The sequence below is a fragment of the Orcinus orca genome, chromosome 9, assembly GCF_937001465.1.
Source record: "Orcinus orca chromosome 9, mOrcOrc1.1, whole genome shotgun sequence".
In the NCBI taxonomy this organism is placed as follows: Eukaryota; Metazoa; Chordata; class Mammalia; order Artiodactyla; family Delphinidae; genus Orcinus; species Orcinus orca.
In genome coordinates, this window is record NC_064567.1 from 1647803 (window position 1) to 1663825 (window position 16023).

General features: G+C 38.5%; 1 protein-coding gene across 19 annotated transcripts in view; it reads left to right on the forward strand.

Moving 5' to 3' along the window:
• The window catches only part of LMBR1 (limb development membrane protein 1), a 155504-nt gene that overhangs the window by 107527 nt on the left and 31954 nt on the right, over nucleotides 1-16023 (forward strand). For 17 of the 19 annotated variants that reach the window (XM_004281232.3, XM_049715052.1, XM_049715051.1 and 14 more), the window contains 3 exons: nucleotides 257-330; nucleotides 565-655; nucleotides 1888-1954. In XM_004281232.3, the coding sequence (XP_004281280.1) occupies nucleotides 257-330; nucleotides 565-655; nucleotides 1888-1954 (232 nt within the window). Of the gene's footprint in view, nucleotides 1-256; nucleotides 331-564; nucleotides 656-1887; nucleotides 1955-2829; nucleotides 5402-16023 lie in introns of those variants that run through there. The other 2 variants (XM_033408269.2, XM_033408270.2) reach the window with 2 other exon arrangements.

Sequence of the window (16023 nt, forward strand, 5' to 3'; positions counted from 1 at the left end):
CATTTTGATAAGTAACTTAAATTACATTTGAGATAAATCAGAAATGTTTTGAGCTTGTTAAAAGTGTTAACATGTGGTTGAATTAGTTGATGAATTCAGTCTCGTCACATTTTATTTTCCTTTGAACCTCTAGATGTTACTCCAGGGTATTAAACATTCCTAATTTCAACTGTCCTATATTTATGAGACAACAATTTTAGGGAAACCAAATATAATAGTGTCATTGAATTCTGAAAAGTGTTTTTTTTTCCCCCAGGGGCCTGGAATAGGAAATGCTTCTCTTTCTGCTTTTGGTTTTGTGGGAGCTGCACTTGAAATCATTTTGATATTGTATCCTTTCTTTAACTGAACTTCTGTCTGTTAACAAGTTTTCTGTCTAGTTTTCTGGGACAGTGGTAATTTACTAAGACACTCTCCTGGAAGAAAAAACAAGTCAGTCTTCCTCAAGCACTCCAAGTGGCATTTTGTTTTGTTTTGGTTTTCCTTTCGGCCTTAAGACATTTTGGAGACAATTGAGAACTTAAGGAAACAATTCTTTGGAGAGTTTTTCCTTGATTCTCACAGCTATCTTATGGTGTCCTCTGTTGTTGGTTTCTATAGCCTCCGATTTTTTGGAAACTTTATTCCCAAGAAGGATGACACAACGATGACAAAGGTAAGGTAAAGTCTTAGGTGACTGTGCCTCCCTTTTGCCTTCCAAGACAGACTGTTTTATTTAGTAATCGCAGTGAATGGTTCATTTGCGGTTCTAGGTATTTGTTTGTAAGTTGCGTAAACACACGCACTGGAAGATTTTCAAAATGCTGAATGAGTGGGAAAAGGATGTGCTCTGTTTAATTTGGATGGCATCCATTCACTTGTAAATGCATAGAACCGCAGAGCTTGTTAACTAGCTATAGACGGCTCCTGAAAGGACTCTTTTTCCTACAAAGAAAACGTATTGCTAATGAGTAACTTTGATTGTGCTGACTGTACTTCAGGGAACTTGTTTGAAATCTGAAGAACTTAGTTGCTACAAGTAGTAGAGACAAAGTATTTCAAATTTGAATAATTAAAGCAAGACGGAAGAGTTCTATTCAGAAGCATTTTGTAGTCTGAGGCTAATTTGACTTTCTACAATATGTCATTGGCTTTGGAATAACAAAGGCTGTTATCTTATATAGTGACTGCATTTGTAAAATATTCCCACAGGCTGACAATGAAGAATAACAAGAGCTGCTGGCTTCTTTTCTTTTTTATTATATATTCCATATTTTCAGCTTATTCTAAAGGGGAGAAGTTATTTTTATATATCTTTATCTAAAATGCTATGGCTTCTTGAGATACTTAGCATCTAGTTTAAGTAAGCATAAGTACTAAGTAATATTTTCAGCATCTCTTACTTAATATGAAAGAATAAGTATAGGATACAGTGAAAATTACTAGAATTTAGGTGTTTTGGATTTCTAGCTTTTTGGTATTAAATCTTATAATAGTTAAACATATTAGAAGTAGATATTATCTATCTTGAGCAGTAGTCTTGGCTTTAAAAGTAGAGTCAGAAGTATTAAAAATATTAATTTTTACTTGTTAGGCAAACCTTTTTGAAATCATCAACCTCAGTCAATAATGTAAAATGCGTTATCTGAGGTGTGAAGTAATTTGTGTTCTATAACTTTATATTTGTGTCAGGTACTGTAAATATCTTCTAGAACTCACAGATAGAACTTTAAATGTTGGTAGAAAAGTTTCTATTCTCTTTATTTTCTATGTTGAATTGTATCATTCAGAAGTTAGCAAAGAACAGTAGGTAACTGAAATGTCCAGTAACTTGCCAGAATGTGAATGGATTTTATTTATCCGTATACTGTGTAACTGCCCAATATTCTTTCTGATTTCTCATATCAGATCATTGGGAATTGTGTGTCAATCTTGGTCTTGAGCTCCGCACTGCCTGTTATGTCAAGAACACTGGGTAAGTTTAAATGAGAACTTTTCATTTAAAGTCAGTACCTTTTTAAGTATCAAACTTCTTGCTAAAGTTGTAGTTTCTAAACTGTTTTTCAAAGAGATCACTCTTTGAAATATATTATTCCCTCCCACATTATTTTATGCCTTTACTTCTGTAATTCATTTATATACAGAACTGTACCAAAATAAGTACTTTTATCAAATAGAGACCACTTATTGTTTCAAGTACTTAGAAATAGTCCTTGTCCAAACAACAGACTTTATTTTTTTCATTGACTAATTAAGCTTTGGAGTCCTCTAGTGAGGAAACTGTGATTTTTTAAAAAAAAAAAATATTTAATGTCTAGAAAATACTAAACTAATTTTTTCCTACGCGAAATGTTTTAAAAAATGTGTAATTTAGTATGTGGTTTAAAAAATTGAGAATATGTAACACTTATTTTAAGCTGCTTTATGTCCGGGGAATAGACTTGAAAGCAGTAAGATCTAGGAGAGCACACACTGATTTAAAGGACATCCTTTAGCTCTTCAGCTTTTTACTGGCTTGTCATTTATATAGTTTTCTTAATTTTTCAATTCACAGAGAATTTTGGTTATCATTTAAAAGTAAAATATTTCCACTTTGTCATTGAAATAGTTGAATAAATCTTCCTTCGTTTGGTGTTCTTTTCTTTTATAAAGCACTGTTGCAGACTGTATTCTCAGTTCTTGGCTAAATATTATTTCAGACAAAAATTTCCACTAGGCAGTTTTGTTCCGTTTTCTAGACTTAGATTTTGACTGGAGTGTTCACAAATGATTAGAAAAATCCCATTATTCAACCTTAGCAACATGCTTATGACAAAGATTGCAAGTAACTTTGAATTGCTTTTGTTTTAGCGCTTATGTGGCCTCCATTATTTATTCAAGGCCCACAGCTGTCGGGGATGCAGGCTGTGCCAGGAAGGGTATAAGCTTTGCGGTCATCTTCATAATGCTTACAGAGAAGTTCATGTTTTAATACAAGTGGAATCTAAATGTAAATGTAGAAGGGACCGCTGTTCCACAGACTAATACAAAGCTCATTTACTTAGAGGTCTTATTTCTTTTGTGTTTGCATTATAGGACTTGTTATCATTTTGACATCTGCTTATAGTGTGCTAATCTTGAAAATGCCATAAATATACACTTCAGTAACTTGATTTGTAGCTAACTGCGATCGTTTGTATTATGGCAGTCCAACAAATAATTTCTGTGATATTATAGCCAACCTACCATTTTATCATTTATGAAATTCACTGTGCTCTGTTATTTAAGATTAATTGTTAATAGTAATGTATAGATTTTATGGAAGAAAATTACATGCTGAGTACAGTTTTAATACAAAGAAAACAAATTAATGGCAAAATGTGCTTTTTGAAGATCAACAAATTAAATTCCTGAGTAGTTTGCCATAGAGATAAATAAAAAGAAGAAAAAGAAAGATGGAACAATTAAAATGCAGCTAACAAATGCCTGGACCCAGCTGTCCAAACAGGATTAATGGAGTGCATTAGGGTACAGTGAGTCATGTGGTGCTTTGCAAAATATCAACACGCACTGCACTACATGTTATGCCCAGTGGCACTGAATAGATGAAAAGAAGTAAATACGTTAAACAGATTCATAGAGGCTTTTCACAGTATTAAAAAAGCAAATTTCTAGACTAAAAGAAAAAGCTTTATTTTAGTATTATGGGAAATGCAAACTAGAGAGTTACTTTGTAATGCCTCTATTAACCCTTTAGAATTGAGTCTTTGATTTTAAGAAGATAAAATATAGAGAATTGTCATGAATATTATCCTAGTGTATAACGGGATTTTGATTTACTAGCTGAAAAGCTTATAAGACTAGAATAGAGGATGTATTTAGCAACCAAATTCCAAGCTGTGAAATGTTTCACTCTTTCTCATTGCCTCTCACAAGGAAGTCCTGACCCTTAGGATGCTCTCATTTGCTCCTGTGAATTCAGCCAGTGTTCTCAGTTAAATGAGAAATGAAGGAGCAAGGAAAATTATAATTTATCTGTATAAGTGCAGTTTTTCTCTTATTTTAGTAATTTTTAGTGATGATTATAACTTTAATTGTAAATTGCAAGTGTATTGAATCCTGTATAAAATAATTTGGTGATATTTTTGCTTCAAAAATGAAAATGTTTTTTAAAAAATTTAATTTGCCAACTGCTATTGCTGCATCATTGGTATAAACTATAGCTTTAGACTTGAATACCTGGTGTGATATGACAGATTTATTACAGAATTCCTCTGAAATAGCTTCTTATATTTAAATATGGAAGATTTTATACTAATTAAAAAATTACTACTAAGTAGATTTTACAAGCATATTACTTGCCACAAAGAATTAGGCTGTGAGGAGCATCTTGGCTATGTATTTTTAGCCAAATATAATTAATATCGATTATAGTTTTGTTGTCCATTGGAAACACAAAGAACCTGTGCATTACACTTTTTATTTGAAATCTTTAAGACCTTTTAAAACTGATGCCATGTCAGTGGATATGCTTTCCAAAACGTTGCTTTGCTGCCTGTTTAGTGTTCAGTTTTGAAAAATCCAACATTTGGGGGGATATGATGTCCTTATTTTTAGCAATCAATTTACTCTTTGGTATAATAGACTCTCAAGGTGATTAGAGGAGATGGTTCACAAAGTGAAAATGGAACAGGCTCAAACCTAATAAATTATCTATAGAGGCCCAGACATTTCTATAACAAAATATTTTAAAGGCAGCAGTGAATTTTGTGAGAATAGATTTTGCGAGATTGCTGACATGTTCTTGGTTATGCTTAATCAAGAAACAACTGAGAGATTGACAGTTTTTGCATTATTCTTTGTTTGAAATCTCCTTTAACAGGAAAAATTTTCTCAGATGCAACCAATAGACTTCGTAATACTTTTACTAATTTCCATTTTGAAGTTATTTTTATAGTTAGTTGTATTTTCATCCTGAAATTCTTTCTGTAAATTATTCAAGGCCCAAAAGCAGGTATTTTTTAATACACTTAAAACAAAAAACACTTAACCTTTCAAATCAGCTTGGATCTATTTTTAGTATTTCCATGTATTTCTCATCTGGGTCCCATATAGTCCATCATCTTGCAGGATTTAAAGTGGATTATTCTCTTTTGTTCCTTGAAGAAGGGACTGTGTTTAAAAACTGGTCCTTTGCGGGAGACGTTTTTATTTGGGTTTGTAAATACACTAGTAATCTTTACCCTGAGCTTTCCCTCTCCAGTGTGAATCAGAAATAAATGATACTTAGACATGACAAATGTGAAATTGAAGTATAAATCTTAATATATATTCCTAATTATGGCTTTGATGTAAAAATAATTCTAAACCATGTATTGAAAATTTCTCCACAAATTGTATATGACTTAATTATATTCTGTTATATTGCAGAGAGTAATAAATGAGTGGTAAAATTAACTTTTGATTGATTACTAATGTTCTTATACCTGACCAATAAATTTGTTTATCTAGTTAGGATTTTTAATTATAAAGAAAAAGTATTCTGTGTCAGATGTCTGGAAGAAGTCACAGAGTCACTAATGCTCACTCCCTCAACACCCTCGTTCCCAGTGTCCACTTGTCGTGTCCTTCTGTTGCTGTTCTTGTTTCAGAGCACATAGTCCTTCTTGCCTGAGGAAATGTCGTGTTGGCCACATATTCTAAATAACTTAGCCATCTGTTGACATACATTCAACTCCCTTAAGTTTTGATTTGTTATAAAATATTTTTCATATGAAATTAATTCCAGTTAGTATTATTTAGTTGGAGGGAGCCTTAAGATATAATTTTTTTAATGTTAAGAATTAAAATGTTACAATTAAAACTAGAACGTAAACTACAGTGAGGGTCTTATTTACATTAAGAATCAAGACCCCCAACCTGGCTGAGAATAGTTAATAGTACACCTATACATGGCCAACTCTGAGACTGATTAACAGATTATCTCCTTATTTATAGAAAATTTTATTTTTAAATTAATTTTTAAGTATGTACATGAATAACTTCTAATTATGAGGAATATTAAAGACAGAGGCTCAAATTCCTTGTGACCACCACTTTTATTTTTCTTTATTTTTTTAACATCTTTATTGGAGTATAATTGCTTTACAATGGTGTGTTAGTTTCTGCTGTATAACAAAGTGAATCAGCTATACGTATACATGTATCCCCACATCCCCTCCCTCTTGCGTCTCCTTCCCACCCTCCCTATCCCACCCGTCCAGGTGGTCACAAAACACCGAGCTGATCTCCCTGTGCTATGTGGCTGCTTCCCACTAGCTATCTGTTTTACGTTTGGTAGTGTATATATGTCAATGCCACTCTCTCACTTCGTCCCAGCTTACCCTTCCCACTCCCCGTGTCCTCAAGTCCATTCTCTACGTCTGCATCTTTATTCCTGACCTGCCCCTAGGTTCGTCAGAACCATTTTTTTTTTAGATTCCATATATATGTGTTAGTATACGGTATTTGTTTTTCTCTTTCTGACTTACTTCACTATGTACGACAGACTCTAGGTCCATCCACCTCACTACAAATAATTCAGTTTCGTTTCCTTTTATGGCTGAGTAATATTTCATTGTATATATATGCCACATCTTCTTTATCCCTTCATCTGTCGAAGGACACTTAGGTTGCTTCCATGTCCTGGCTATTGTAAATAGTGCTGCAATGAACACTGTGGTACATGACTGTTTTTGAGTTAGGGTTTTCTCAGGGTATATGCCCGGTAGTGGGATTGCTGGGTCATATGGAAGTTCTATTTTTAATTTTTTAAGGAAGCTCCATACTGTTCTCCATAGTGGCTGTACCAATTTACATTCCCACCAGCAGTGGAAGAGGGTTCCCTTTTCTCCACACCCTCTCCAGCATTTACTGTTTATAGATTTTTTGATGATGGCCATTCTGACTGGTGTGTGGTGATACCTCATTGTAGTTTTGATTTGCATTTCTCTAATGATTAGAGATGTTGAGCATCCTTTCATGTGTTTGTTGGCAATCTGTATATCTTTGGAGAAATGTCTAATTAGGTCTGCCCATTTTTGGATTGGGTTGTTTGTTTTTGTGATTGAGCTGCATGAGCTGCTTGTATATTTGGAGATTAATCCTTTGTCAGTCACTTCATTTGCAAATATTCTCTCCCATTCTGAGGGTTGTCTTTTGGTCTTGTTTATGGTCTCCTTTGCTGTGCAAAAGCTTTTAAATTTCATTAGGTCCCATTTGTTTATTTTTGTTTTTATTTCCCTTACTCTAGGAGATGGGTCAAAAAGGATCTTGCTGTGATTTATGTCATAGAGTGTTCTGCTTATGTTTTCCTCTAGGAGTTTTATAGTGTCTGGCCTTACATTTAGGTCTTTAATCCATTTTGAGTTTATTTTTGTGTATGGTGTTAGGGAGCGTTCTGATTTCATTCATTCACATTGCTGTCCAGTTTTCCCAGCACCACTTATTGAAGAGACTGTCTTTTCTCCATTGTATATTCTTGCCTCCTTTATCAAAGATAAGGTGACCATATGTGCCTGGGTTTATCTCTGGGCTTTCTATCCTGTTCCATTGTTCTATATTTCTGCTTTTGTGCTAGTACCATACTGTCTTGATGACTGTAGCTTTGTAGTATAGTCTGAAGTCAGGGAGCCTGATTCCTTCAGCTACATTTTTCTTTCTCAAGATTGCTTTGGCTATTCGGGGTCTTTTGTGTTTCCATACAACTTGTGAAATATTTTGTTCTAGTTCTGTGAAAAATGCCAGTGGTAGTTTGATAGGGATTGCATTGAATCTGTAGATTGCTTTGGGTAGTATAGTTATTTTCACAATGTTGATTCCTCCAATTCAAGAACATGGTATATCTCTCCATCTGTTTGTATCATCTTTAATTTCTTTCTTCAATGTGTTATAGTTTTCTGCATACAGGTCTTTTGCCTCCTTAGGTAGGTTTATTCCTAGGTATTTTATTTTTTTTGTTGCAGTGGTAAATGGGAGTGTTTCCTCAATTTCTCTTTCAGATTTTTCATCATTTGTGTATAGGAGTGCAAGAGATTTCTGTGCATTACTTTTGTATCCTGCTACTTTACCAAATTCATTGATGAGCACTAGTACTTTTCTGGTAGTATCTTTAGGATTCTCTATGTATAGTATCATGTCATCTGCAAACAGTGACAGTGTTACTTCTTGTTTTCCAATTTGGATTCCTTTTATTTCTTTTACTTCTCTGATTGCTGTGGCTAAAACTTTCAAAACTATGTTGAATAATAGTGGTGAGAGTGGGTATCCTTGTCTTGTTCCTGATCTTAGAGGAAATGGTTTCAGTTTTTCACCATTAAGAACGATGTTGGCTGTGGGTTTGTCACATATGGCCTCTATTATGTTGAGGTAAGTTCCCTCTATGCCTACTTCCTGGAAGGTTTTTATCATAAATGGGTGTTGAATTTTGTCGAAAGCTTTTTCTTCATCTATTGAGATGATCAGATGGTTTTTATCCTTCGATTTGTTAATATGGTGTATCACATTGATTGATTTGTGTATATGGAAGAATCCTTGCATTCCTGGGATAAACCCCACTTGATCATGGTGTATGATCCGTTTAATGTGCTGTTGGATTCTGTTTGCTAGTATTTTGTTGGGGATTTTTGCATCTATGTTCATCAGTGATATTGGCCTGTAGTTTTCTTTTTTTTGTGACATCTTTGTCTGGTTTTGGTATCAGGGTGATGGTAGGTAGACTCGTAGAATGAGTTTGGGATTGTTCTTCCCTCTGCTATATTTTGGCAGAGTTTGAGAAGGATAGGCATTAGCTCTTTTCTAAATGTTTGGTAGAATTCCCCTGTGAAGCCATCTGGTCCTGGGCTTTTGTTTGTTGGAAGATTTTTTTTTTAAATAAGTTATTCATTTACTTATTATTTTATTTTTGGCTGTCTTCGGTCTTCACTGCTGCACGCGGGCTTTCTCTGGTTGCGGCGAGCGGGAGCTACTCTTTGTTGCGGTGCATGGGCTTCTCACTGCAGTGGCTTCTCTTGTTGCAGAGCATGGGCTCTACGCTCACGGGCTTCGGTAGTTGCAGCACGCAGCCTCAGTAGTTGTGGCTCGTGGGCTCTAGAGCAGAGGCTCAGTAGTTGTGCACGGGCTTAGTGCTTCATTGCATGTGGGATCTTCCCAGACCAGGGCTCGAACCCATGGCCCCTGCATTGGCAGGTGGATTCTTAATCACTGTGCCACCAGGGAAGTCCAGGGAAGGTTGGTTCAGTGGGTTGTGTAGGCTTACTGGTGGAGGGGACTGGTGCCTGTGTTCTGGTGGATGAGGCTGGATCTTGTCTTTCTGGTCGGCAGTACCGTGTCCGGTGGTGTGTTTTGGGGTGTCTGTGAACTTATTATGATTTTAGGCAGCCTCTCTGCTAATGGGTGGGGTTGTGTTCCTGTCTTGCTAGTTGTTTGGCCTGTGGTGTCCAGCACTCGAGTTTGCCTTCGTTGAGTGGAGCTGGGTCTTAGCGTTGAGGCAGAGGTGTTTGGGAGAGCTGTCGCCGATTCATATTACGTGGGGCTGGGAGGTCTCTGGTGGTCCAGTGTCCTGAACTTGGCTCACCAACCTCAGAGTTCAGGCCTGACAGCCAGCTGGACAAGCAAGACCCTTTTGGGAAGTCTGAGGTCTTCTGCCAGCATTCAGTAGGTGTTCTGTAGGAGTTGTTCCACATGTAGATGTATTTTTGATGTATTTGTGGGTAGGAAGGTGATCTCCACGTCTTACTCCTCCGCCATCTTGAGGTCCTACTGACCACCACTTTTAATACCAATCCTCTCTTTAGAGTTTCCAGGAACCAGTTTGATATGTCGCTTTTAAAATCTTTTTCTGTGTGTACACACACACATACTCGCGCGCGTGCGCATGTGTGTACGCACGCACACGGTGCGCTCTGTAGGAAATTTAAAACTCTCACCTGGGTATTGCTTTGTTTCTGATGGGCGTTCTTGTTTCTTCTTTGACTCCTAACTTTGGTGAGCCATCCAATAGGAGTTAAAAGAGGAAGAGGTTTTGAACTCATTTCTTCTATCGGAATTCAGTCAGCTGAAAATGAATTTCAAACCAAAATACTTAATTATCTCTTCCTGCTCAGGTCACCAGTGACTTCCTAGTTGCCCAGTCCTGTAGATTTTGTTTTTATCTTAATTGCTCAGTAGCACTTGCTGTTTGTAACCCTGCTTCACAGATGTCTTCTTTCTTAATATCTGGGCACCACTCCCCTTTTTTCTCCTTCTCCTCTGGCTGTTCTTTAGCTGTCTCTTCTGCTGCTCCTCCGCTTCACCCACACACTTGTCCCCAGATGCACACCTCTAACCCACCACCCACCCCTGAGCTAGGAGCAGATAACCCTGCCTCTGTACTCCACGTGTTGTCCTGCAGCCATCTCACATTGGTCATTTCCACAGTGTGACCCATACATGCGTGTGCGTGTGTGCGCGTGTGTGTGTGTCCCTCCTTCCTTCCCCCCATCCTTCCCTCGCTCCCTCCTCTCTCCTTTTCTCCCTTCCTTGTACTTTCATCCTCAGGCACTTTCTGTTCAGTATGCCGAACTAGAAACTGGGGAGTTTGTTAGATGTCTCCACCTTCCTGTACCAATACCTAATGGCCTTCCTCATATTCATCTTGTTAATATTTCTCATATTCACCCCTGCCTTCCCATTTCCCTTATTAAAAAAAAAGTGCAAAGAATCAGACTTGTTTAGCATCAAAGCAGAGAGCTGAGTATATGATTTTATTTTAATATGTCATTGTGAGGGAATGTTCATGAAGTGGATTCTAAACAGGTGTTCTTTTCTTTAAGGAGGGTAGAGGAAGAAGTGAAACCAAAGCAAAAGAACCAGGGAAGTATTTAATTTTCCAAATGAGGACGTGATATTGAGCGATACTCTGGAAGCCCCATCTCAGGAGATTTTCTCCAGGAAGAGAGTAGGCAGTTACCATCCATTGGAGGTCTTAAACTTTCACTTGTTTTAAAATTAGCACTTCATGTTTGTTCTTGGACGATGATTATAATTACCATTCATTTAATTTTAATTTGTATTAACATTCACATACGCTAGTTCATCTGGACTACTAAGTTAAATTGCTTCACAGTAGGACAAAATGAGTTTGTAGCATGTAAATAGTCATGACTAAAATTGATGTGATATTTGCAAATGCACTTTTCCATTTCCGGGCCCATATTGGTTCACACTGTTCCCATGGTCTTCTCTCAACCTTTCTCTGCCTGTGCAAGTCTTCCACTCTCTTAGGCCAGGTTGCATCCTCTGTCGCATGTGAAGGTGTACCAGATTCTTGTTTCAGCCTTGTGGTATACGTACCTATGTGGATTGACTTTCTCAAGGGACTTTACATTTCTTAAAGGGCAAGACCAAATTTTATGCGTATTTTTATCTCTCACAGTCCCTAGTTAATAAATATCTGTGATGTCATTGGATGCCACCATGTTGAATGTGGACTGTATTCTCAGAATAGATGAACCAGGATATTCTAGGTGTCCTGCTTCCATCCTGGTTGCCTTTATTTCCATGTTCCAAGCTTTTTTTTTTACCAAGTATGCTAGTTGTATTATTTTAAAAGACCCTTACGATAATAGGCAAAGTATAGAAACAACGCAAGCATCCATTGACAGATGAATGGATAAATAAATTGTGGTTCATACATACGGTGTCATATCATTCAGCTGTGAAAAGGAATGATGCTAAGTGAAATAAGCCAGTCACAAAAAGACAAATACCGCATGGTTGCACTTCTGTGAGGCACCTGGAGTCATCTAAGTCATAGAAAGAGCAAGTGCAGTGGTGGGCGCCAGTGCCTGGGGGGCAGGAAGATGGAGAATTGTTCTTTAATGAGCATAGAGTTTCAGTTTTGCAAGGTGAAAAGAGTTCGGGACGTTAGTTGTACAACAGTGTGAAGGTACTTAACACTTCTGAGCTGCATACTTAAAAATGATTAAGGTGGTAAAGTTTATGGTATGCTCGTTTTACCAGAATTAAACAAAAAAAGAAAAAGGAATGAAGCACTGACACGCGCTACAGCGTGGATGAACCTTGAAAACGCTGTGCTGAGTGCAATAAGCCGGACCCAAAAGGTCACATAGTGTGTGGCTCCGCTTACATGAAGCGTCCAGAAGAGGGAGGCTCAGAGACACAGAAAGCAGACTAGTGGTTGCCAGGGACTGGGGGAGGGGCAGTGAGGAGAAGCTGCTCGTGGGTAGGGGCTTTCACTTTCAACTGGTGGAAATGGTTTGCAGTTAGACAGAGATGGTGCTCACACACATTGTGAATGCAGTAAATGCACTGCGTTATTTACTTTAAAATGGTTAATTTTATGCAGTGTGAATTTCATCTCAATAAATTATATTTTTAAGAAAAGATCTTTACACAGTAGATAGTAAATATTGATATTCGTTCTCTTCCCTGTTTCCTTGGCATGGTAATCTAATCCCAAGGGCTAAATTTTTTCTTAAATTTTTATTTATTTATTTGTTTATTATTTTAGTATAGTTGGCATACAATATTATATTAGCTTCAGGTGTACAACATAGTGATTTGACATTTATATGCATTATGAATTGATCCCCATGATAAGCCTAGTGACCATCTGTCATGATACAAAGTTATTACAGTGTTATTGACCATATTCCCTATGCTGCATATTATGTCCCTGGTGCTTATTTCTTTTGTAACTGGAGGTTTGTGCGTCTTAATCCCCTTTACCTATTTCACCCACCCTACCACTGCCCTCCCCTCAGCAACCGCTGCTTGTTCTCTGTATCTGTGAGCCTATTTTCATATTGTTCTGTTTTTCAGATCCCACACATAAGTGAGATCATACGGTATCTGTGTTTCTGTGTCTGACTTATTTCACTGAGCATGATACCCTCTAGGTCCATCCATGTGTTGCAAATGGCAAGATTTCAGGGTTTTTTTTTATGGCTGACTAATGTTCCATTGTATGTATGTGTGTATATATATATACGTATATACACATACATATACATATATATATCACATGTTCTTTATCCATTCATCCATAGATGGACACTTAGGTTGCTTCCATATCTTGGCTATTGTAAACAATGCTGCAGTGAACCTTGGGGTGCATGTGTCTTTTTGAATTTGTGTTTTGCTACTCTAGCTTCCCTTTCATTTCCGCTTGCATGGAATATCTTTTTCCATCTCTTTACCTTCAGCCTGTGTGTGCCTTTAGATCTGAAGTAAGTTTCTAGTAAGCAGCATATATTTGGGTCTTGTGTTTTTTCATTCAGCCACCGTATGTCTTTTGATTAGAGCATTTAGTTCATTTACATTTAAAATAATTATTGATAGGTATTTATTTATTACCATTTTGTTCATTGTTTTCTGGGTTTTTTGATAATTCTTCTTCTTTTTTTGTTCTCTTCCCTTGTGACTTCATGACTTTATTTAGTGTTATGTTTGTATTCCCTTCTCTTTAGTTTTTGTGTATCTTTCACAGGTTTTATGTTTGTGGATACTATGATGTTCCTGTATAACAACCTGCTATGTATATAGAAGTCCATTTTAAGTTGACGGTTACGTAAGTTTGAGTGCATTGTAAAAGCACTACATCCCACCCTCCCTTCCCATCACACTTTATGTTTTTTTTTTTTTGCGGTACGCGGGCCCCTCACTGCCGTGGCCTCTCCCGTTGCGGAGCACAGGCTCCGGAAGCGCATGGCTCATGGGCCCAGCCGCTCCGCGGCACGTGGGATCTTCCCAGACCAGGGCACGAACACATGTCCCCTGCATCGGCAGGCGGACTCTCAACCACTGCGCCACCAGGGAAGCCCCACACTTTATATTTTTGATGTCATATTTTACATCTTTTTATTTTGTATATCACTTAAATATTTATTTTAGATACAGATGATATTTACCAGTTTTGTCTTTTAACCTTCATACTAGCTTTATAGGTCGTTGAGACACTACCTTTACTATATGTTTGCCTTTACCAGTGAGATTTTTTTTCTTTCATAATTTTCTTGTTTCTAGTTGTGGCCTTTTCTTTTCCCTTTAATGAAGTCCCTTGTTAAGCCAGTTTAGTGGTAATGAACTAACTTTTTTAGCTTTTGCTTGCTTGGGGAATTATTTCTCCTTCAATTCTGAATGATAGTCTTATTGTTTACAGCAGCGGTCCCCAACCTTTTCGGCACCAGGGACCGGTTTTGTGGAAGACAATTTTTCCATGGATGGGGGAGGGGGGGTGGGATGGTTCAGGTGGTAATGCGAGCGATGGGAAGCGGCAGATGAAGCTTCGCTTGCTCACCTGGCGCTCACCTCTTGCTGTGCGGACGAGTTCCTCACAGGCTGAGGACCAGTACTAGTCCACGGCCTGGGGGTTGGGGACCCCTGGGGTGGAGTGTTCTTGGTTGTAAGTTTTTTCCTTTCAGTACTTTCAGTATATCATACCAATCTCTTCTGGCCTGTAAAGTTCCTGCTGAAAAATCAGCTGAACTGTAGGGGTTCCCTTGTATGTAACTAGTTGTTTTTTCTCTTGCTGCTTTTAAGATTCTCTCTTTATCTTAAACTTTTGACATTTTAATAATAATGTGACTTGGTGTGAGTCTCTTTGTGTTCATCTTGTTTGGGATCTCTGGACCTGGATGTCTGTTTCCTTTGCCTGGTTAGGGAAGCTGTCAGGCTGATTTCTTCAAATAGATTTCCTGTCCCTTTCTCTCTCTCCTTTTTCTGGGACCCCTGTAATGCAAATGTTAGCATGCTTGATGTTGTCTCACGGGTCCCTTAAACTACCCTCATTTTTTTTAAGTCCTTTTTTCTTTTGGCTCTTCTGATTGATTTCTGCTACCTGGTCTTCCAGTTTGCTGATCCGTTCTTCTGTATCCTCTCATCTCCTGTTGATTCCCTCTAGTGTATTTTTCATTTCAGTTATTATATTCTTCAATTCTGATTTAAAATATATATATATATATATATATATTTTTTTTTTCCTATTTCTTTTTTTAAATTCTCACTGAGTTCATCCTTTCTTCTCCCAAGTTTGGTGAGCATCTTTGTGTCTATTCATTTGAACTCTTTATCTGATAAATTGCATATCTCCATTTCATTTAGTTCATTTTCTGGAGTTTTGTCTTGTTCTTTCATCCGGAAGGTATTGTCTCCTCGTTTTGCCTCTTTGTGTCTGTTTCTGTGTATTAGGCATATCAGCTGCATCTCCTGGTCTTGAAGGAATGGCTGTATGTAGGTGTCTTGTGGGGCCAAGTGGTGAATCCCACCCCCAGTCACCAGAGCCAGGTGCTTCAGGGACATCCCCTTGTGTGGGGTGCATGCACCTCCCTGCTGTGGCTGGGCCATGATTGCTGAGGGGGCACTGGTGGGCGGGGCTGGCCCCCAGGCCAGCTGACTGCAACTGCTACGGGCACACTGGTGCCCCATGGAGCAGGAGCTGCTTTGGAGGGGCGCCAGTGCTGGCTGTGGCCACCTGCCAGGTGGGGTGGGGCAGGAGCCGCTTTGGAGGGGGTGGGCGGGTTGGGCAGGGCTGGTCCTCAGGGGAATTCCAGGATGGGCCGCATGGTGTTAGCTAGGTTCATGGACAGTGATAGAAATGGTGCTTACCAGTACCAGGCCATCCAGGTGGAAGGAGAGTAAAAGAAAGATGGCAGCACTTCTTTTCCTGGAGAAAGTTCCACCAGATCCCTGCTCCTCCACAGCCCCTAAAATTAGTCATGAGTCTCCTTGTATGACCCAGTTGCTTTTCCAGCTGCCTCTGCTGGAACTCAGAGCGAATGCATTGGTGCATATGCCCTTCCTGAGTGGAGTCTTGGCTTACAGCAGCCCTCTGGCTCTCCTGGAGGTTAGCCTCTGCTGGTTTGCAAAGCCAGACGTTGTGAGGGCTCATCTTCCTGGTGTAGGTCCCCTGGGCGGGGGAGCCTGACATGGCGCCTGGACCCCTTGCTCCTCAGGGGCCACCTGTGCTGTCATGATAGCCCTCCTGCTGTGGGTTGCTACACTGGGGGATGTGGGTTCTGACTAGAC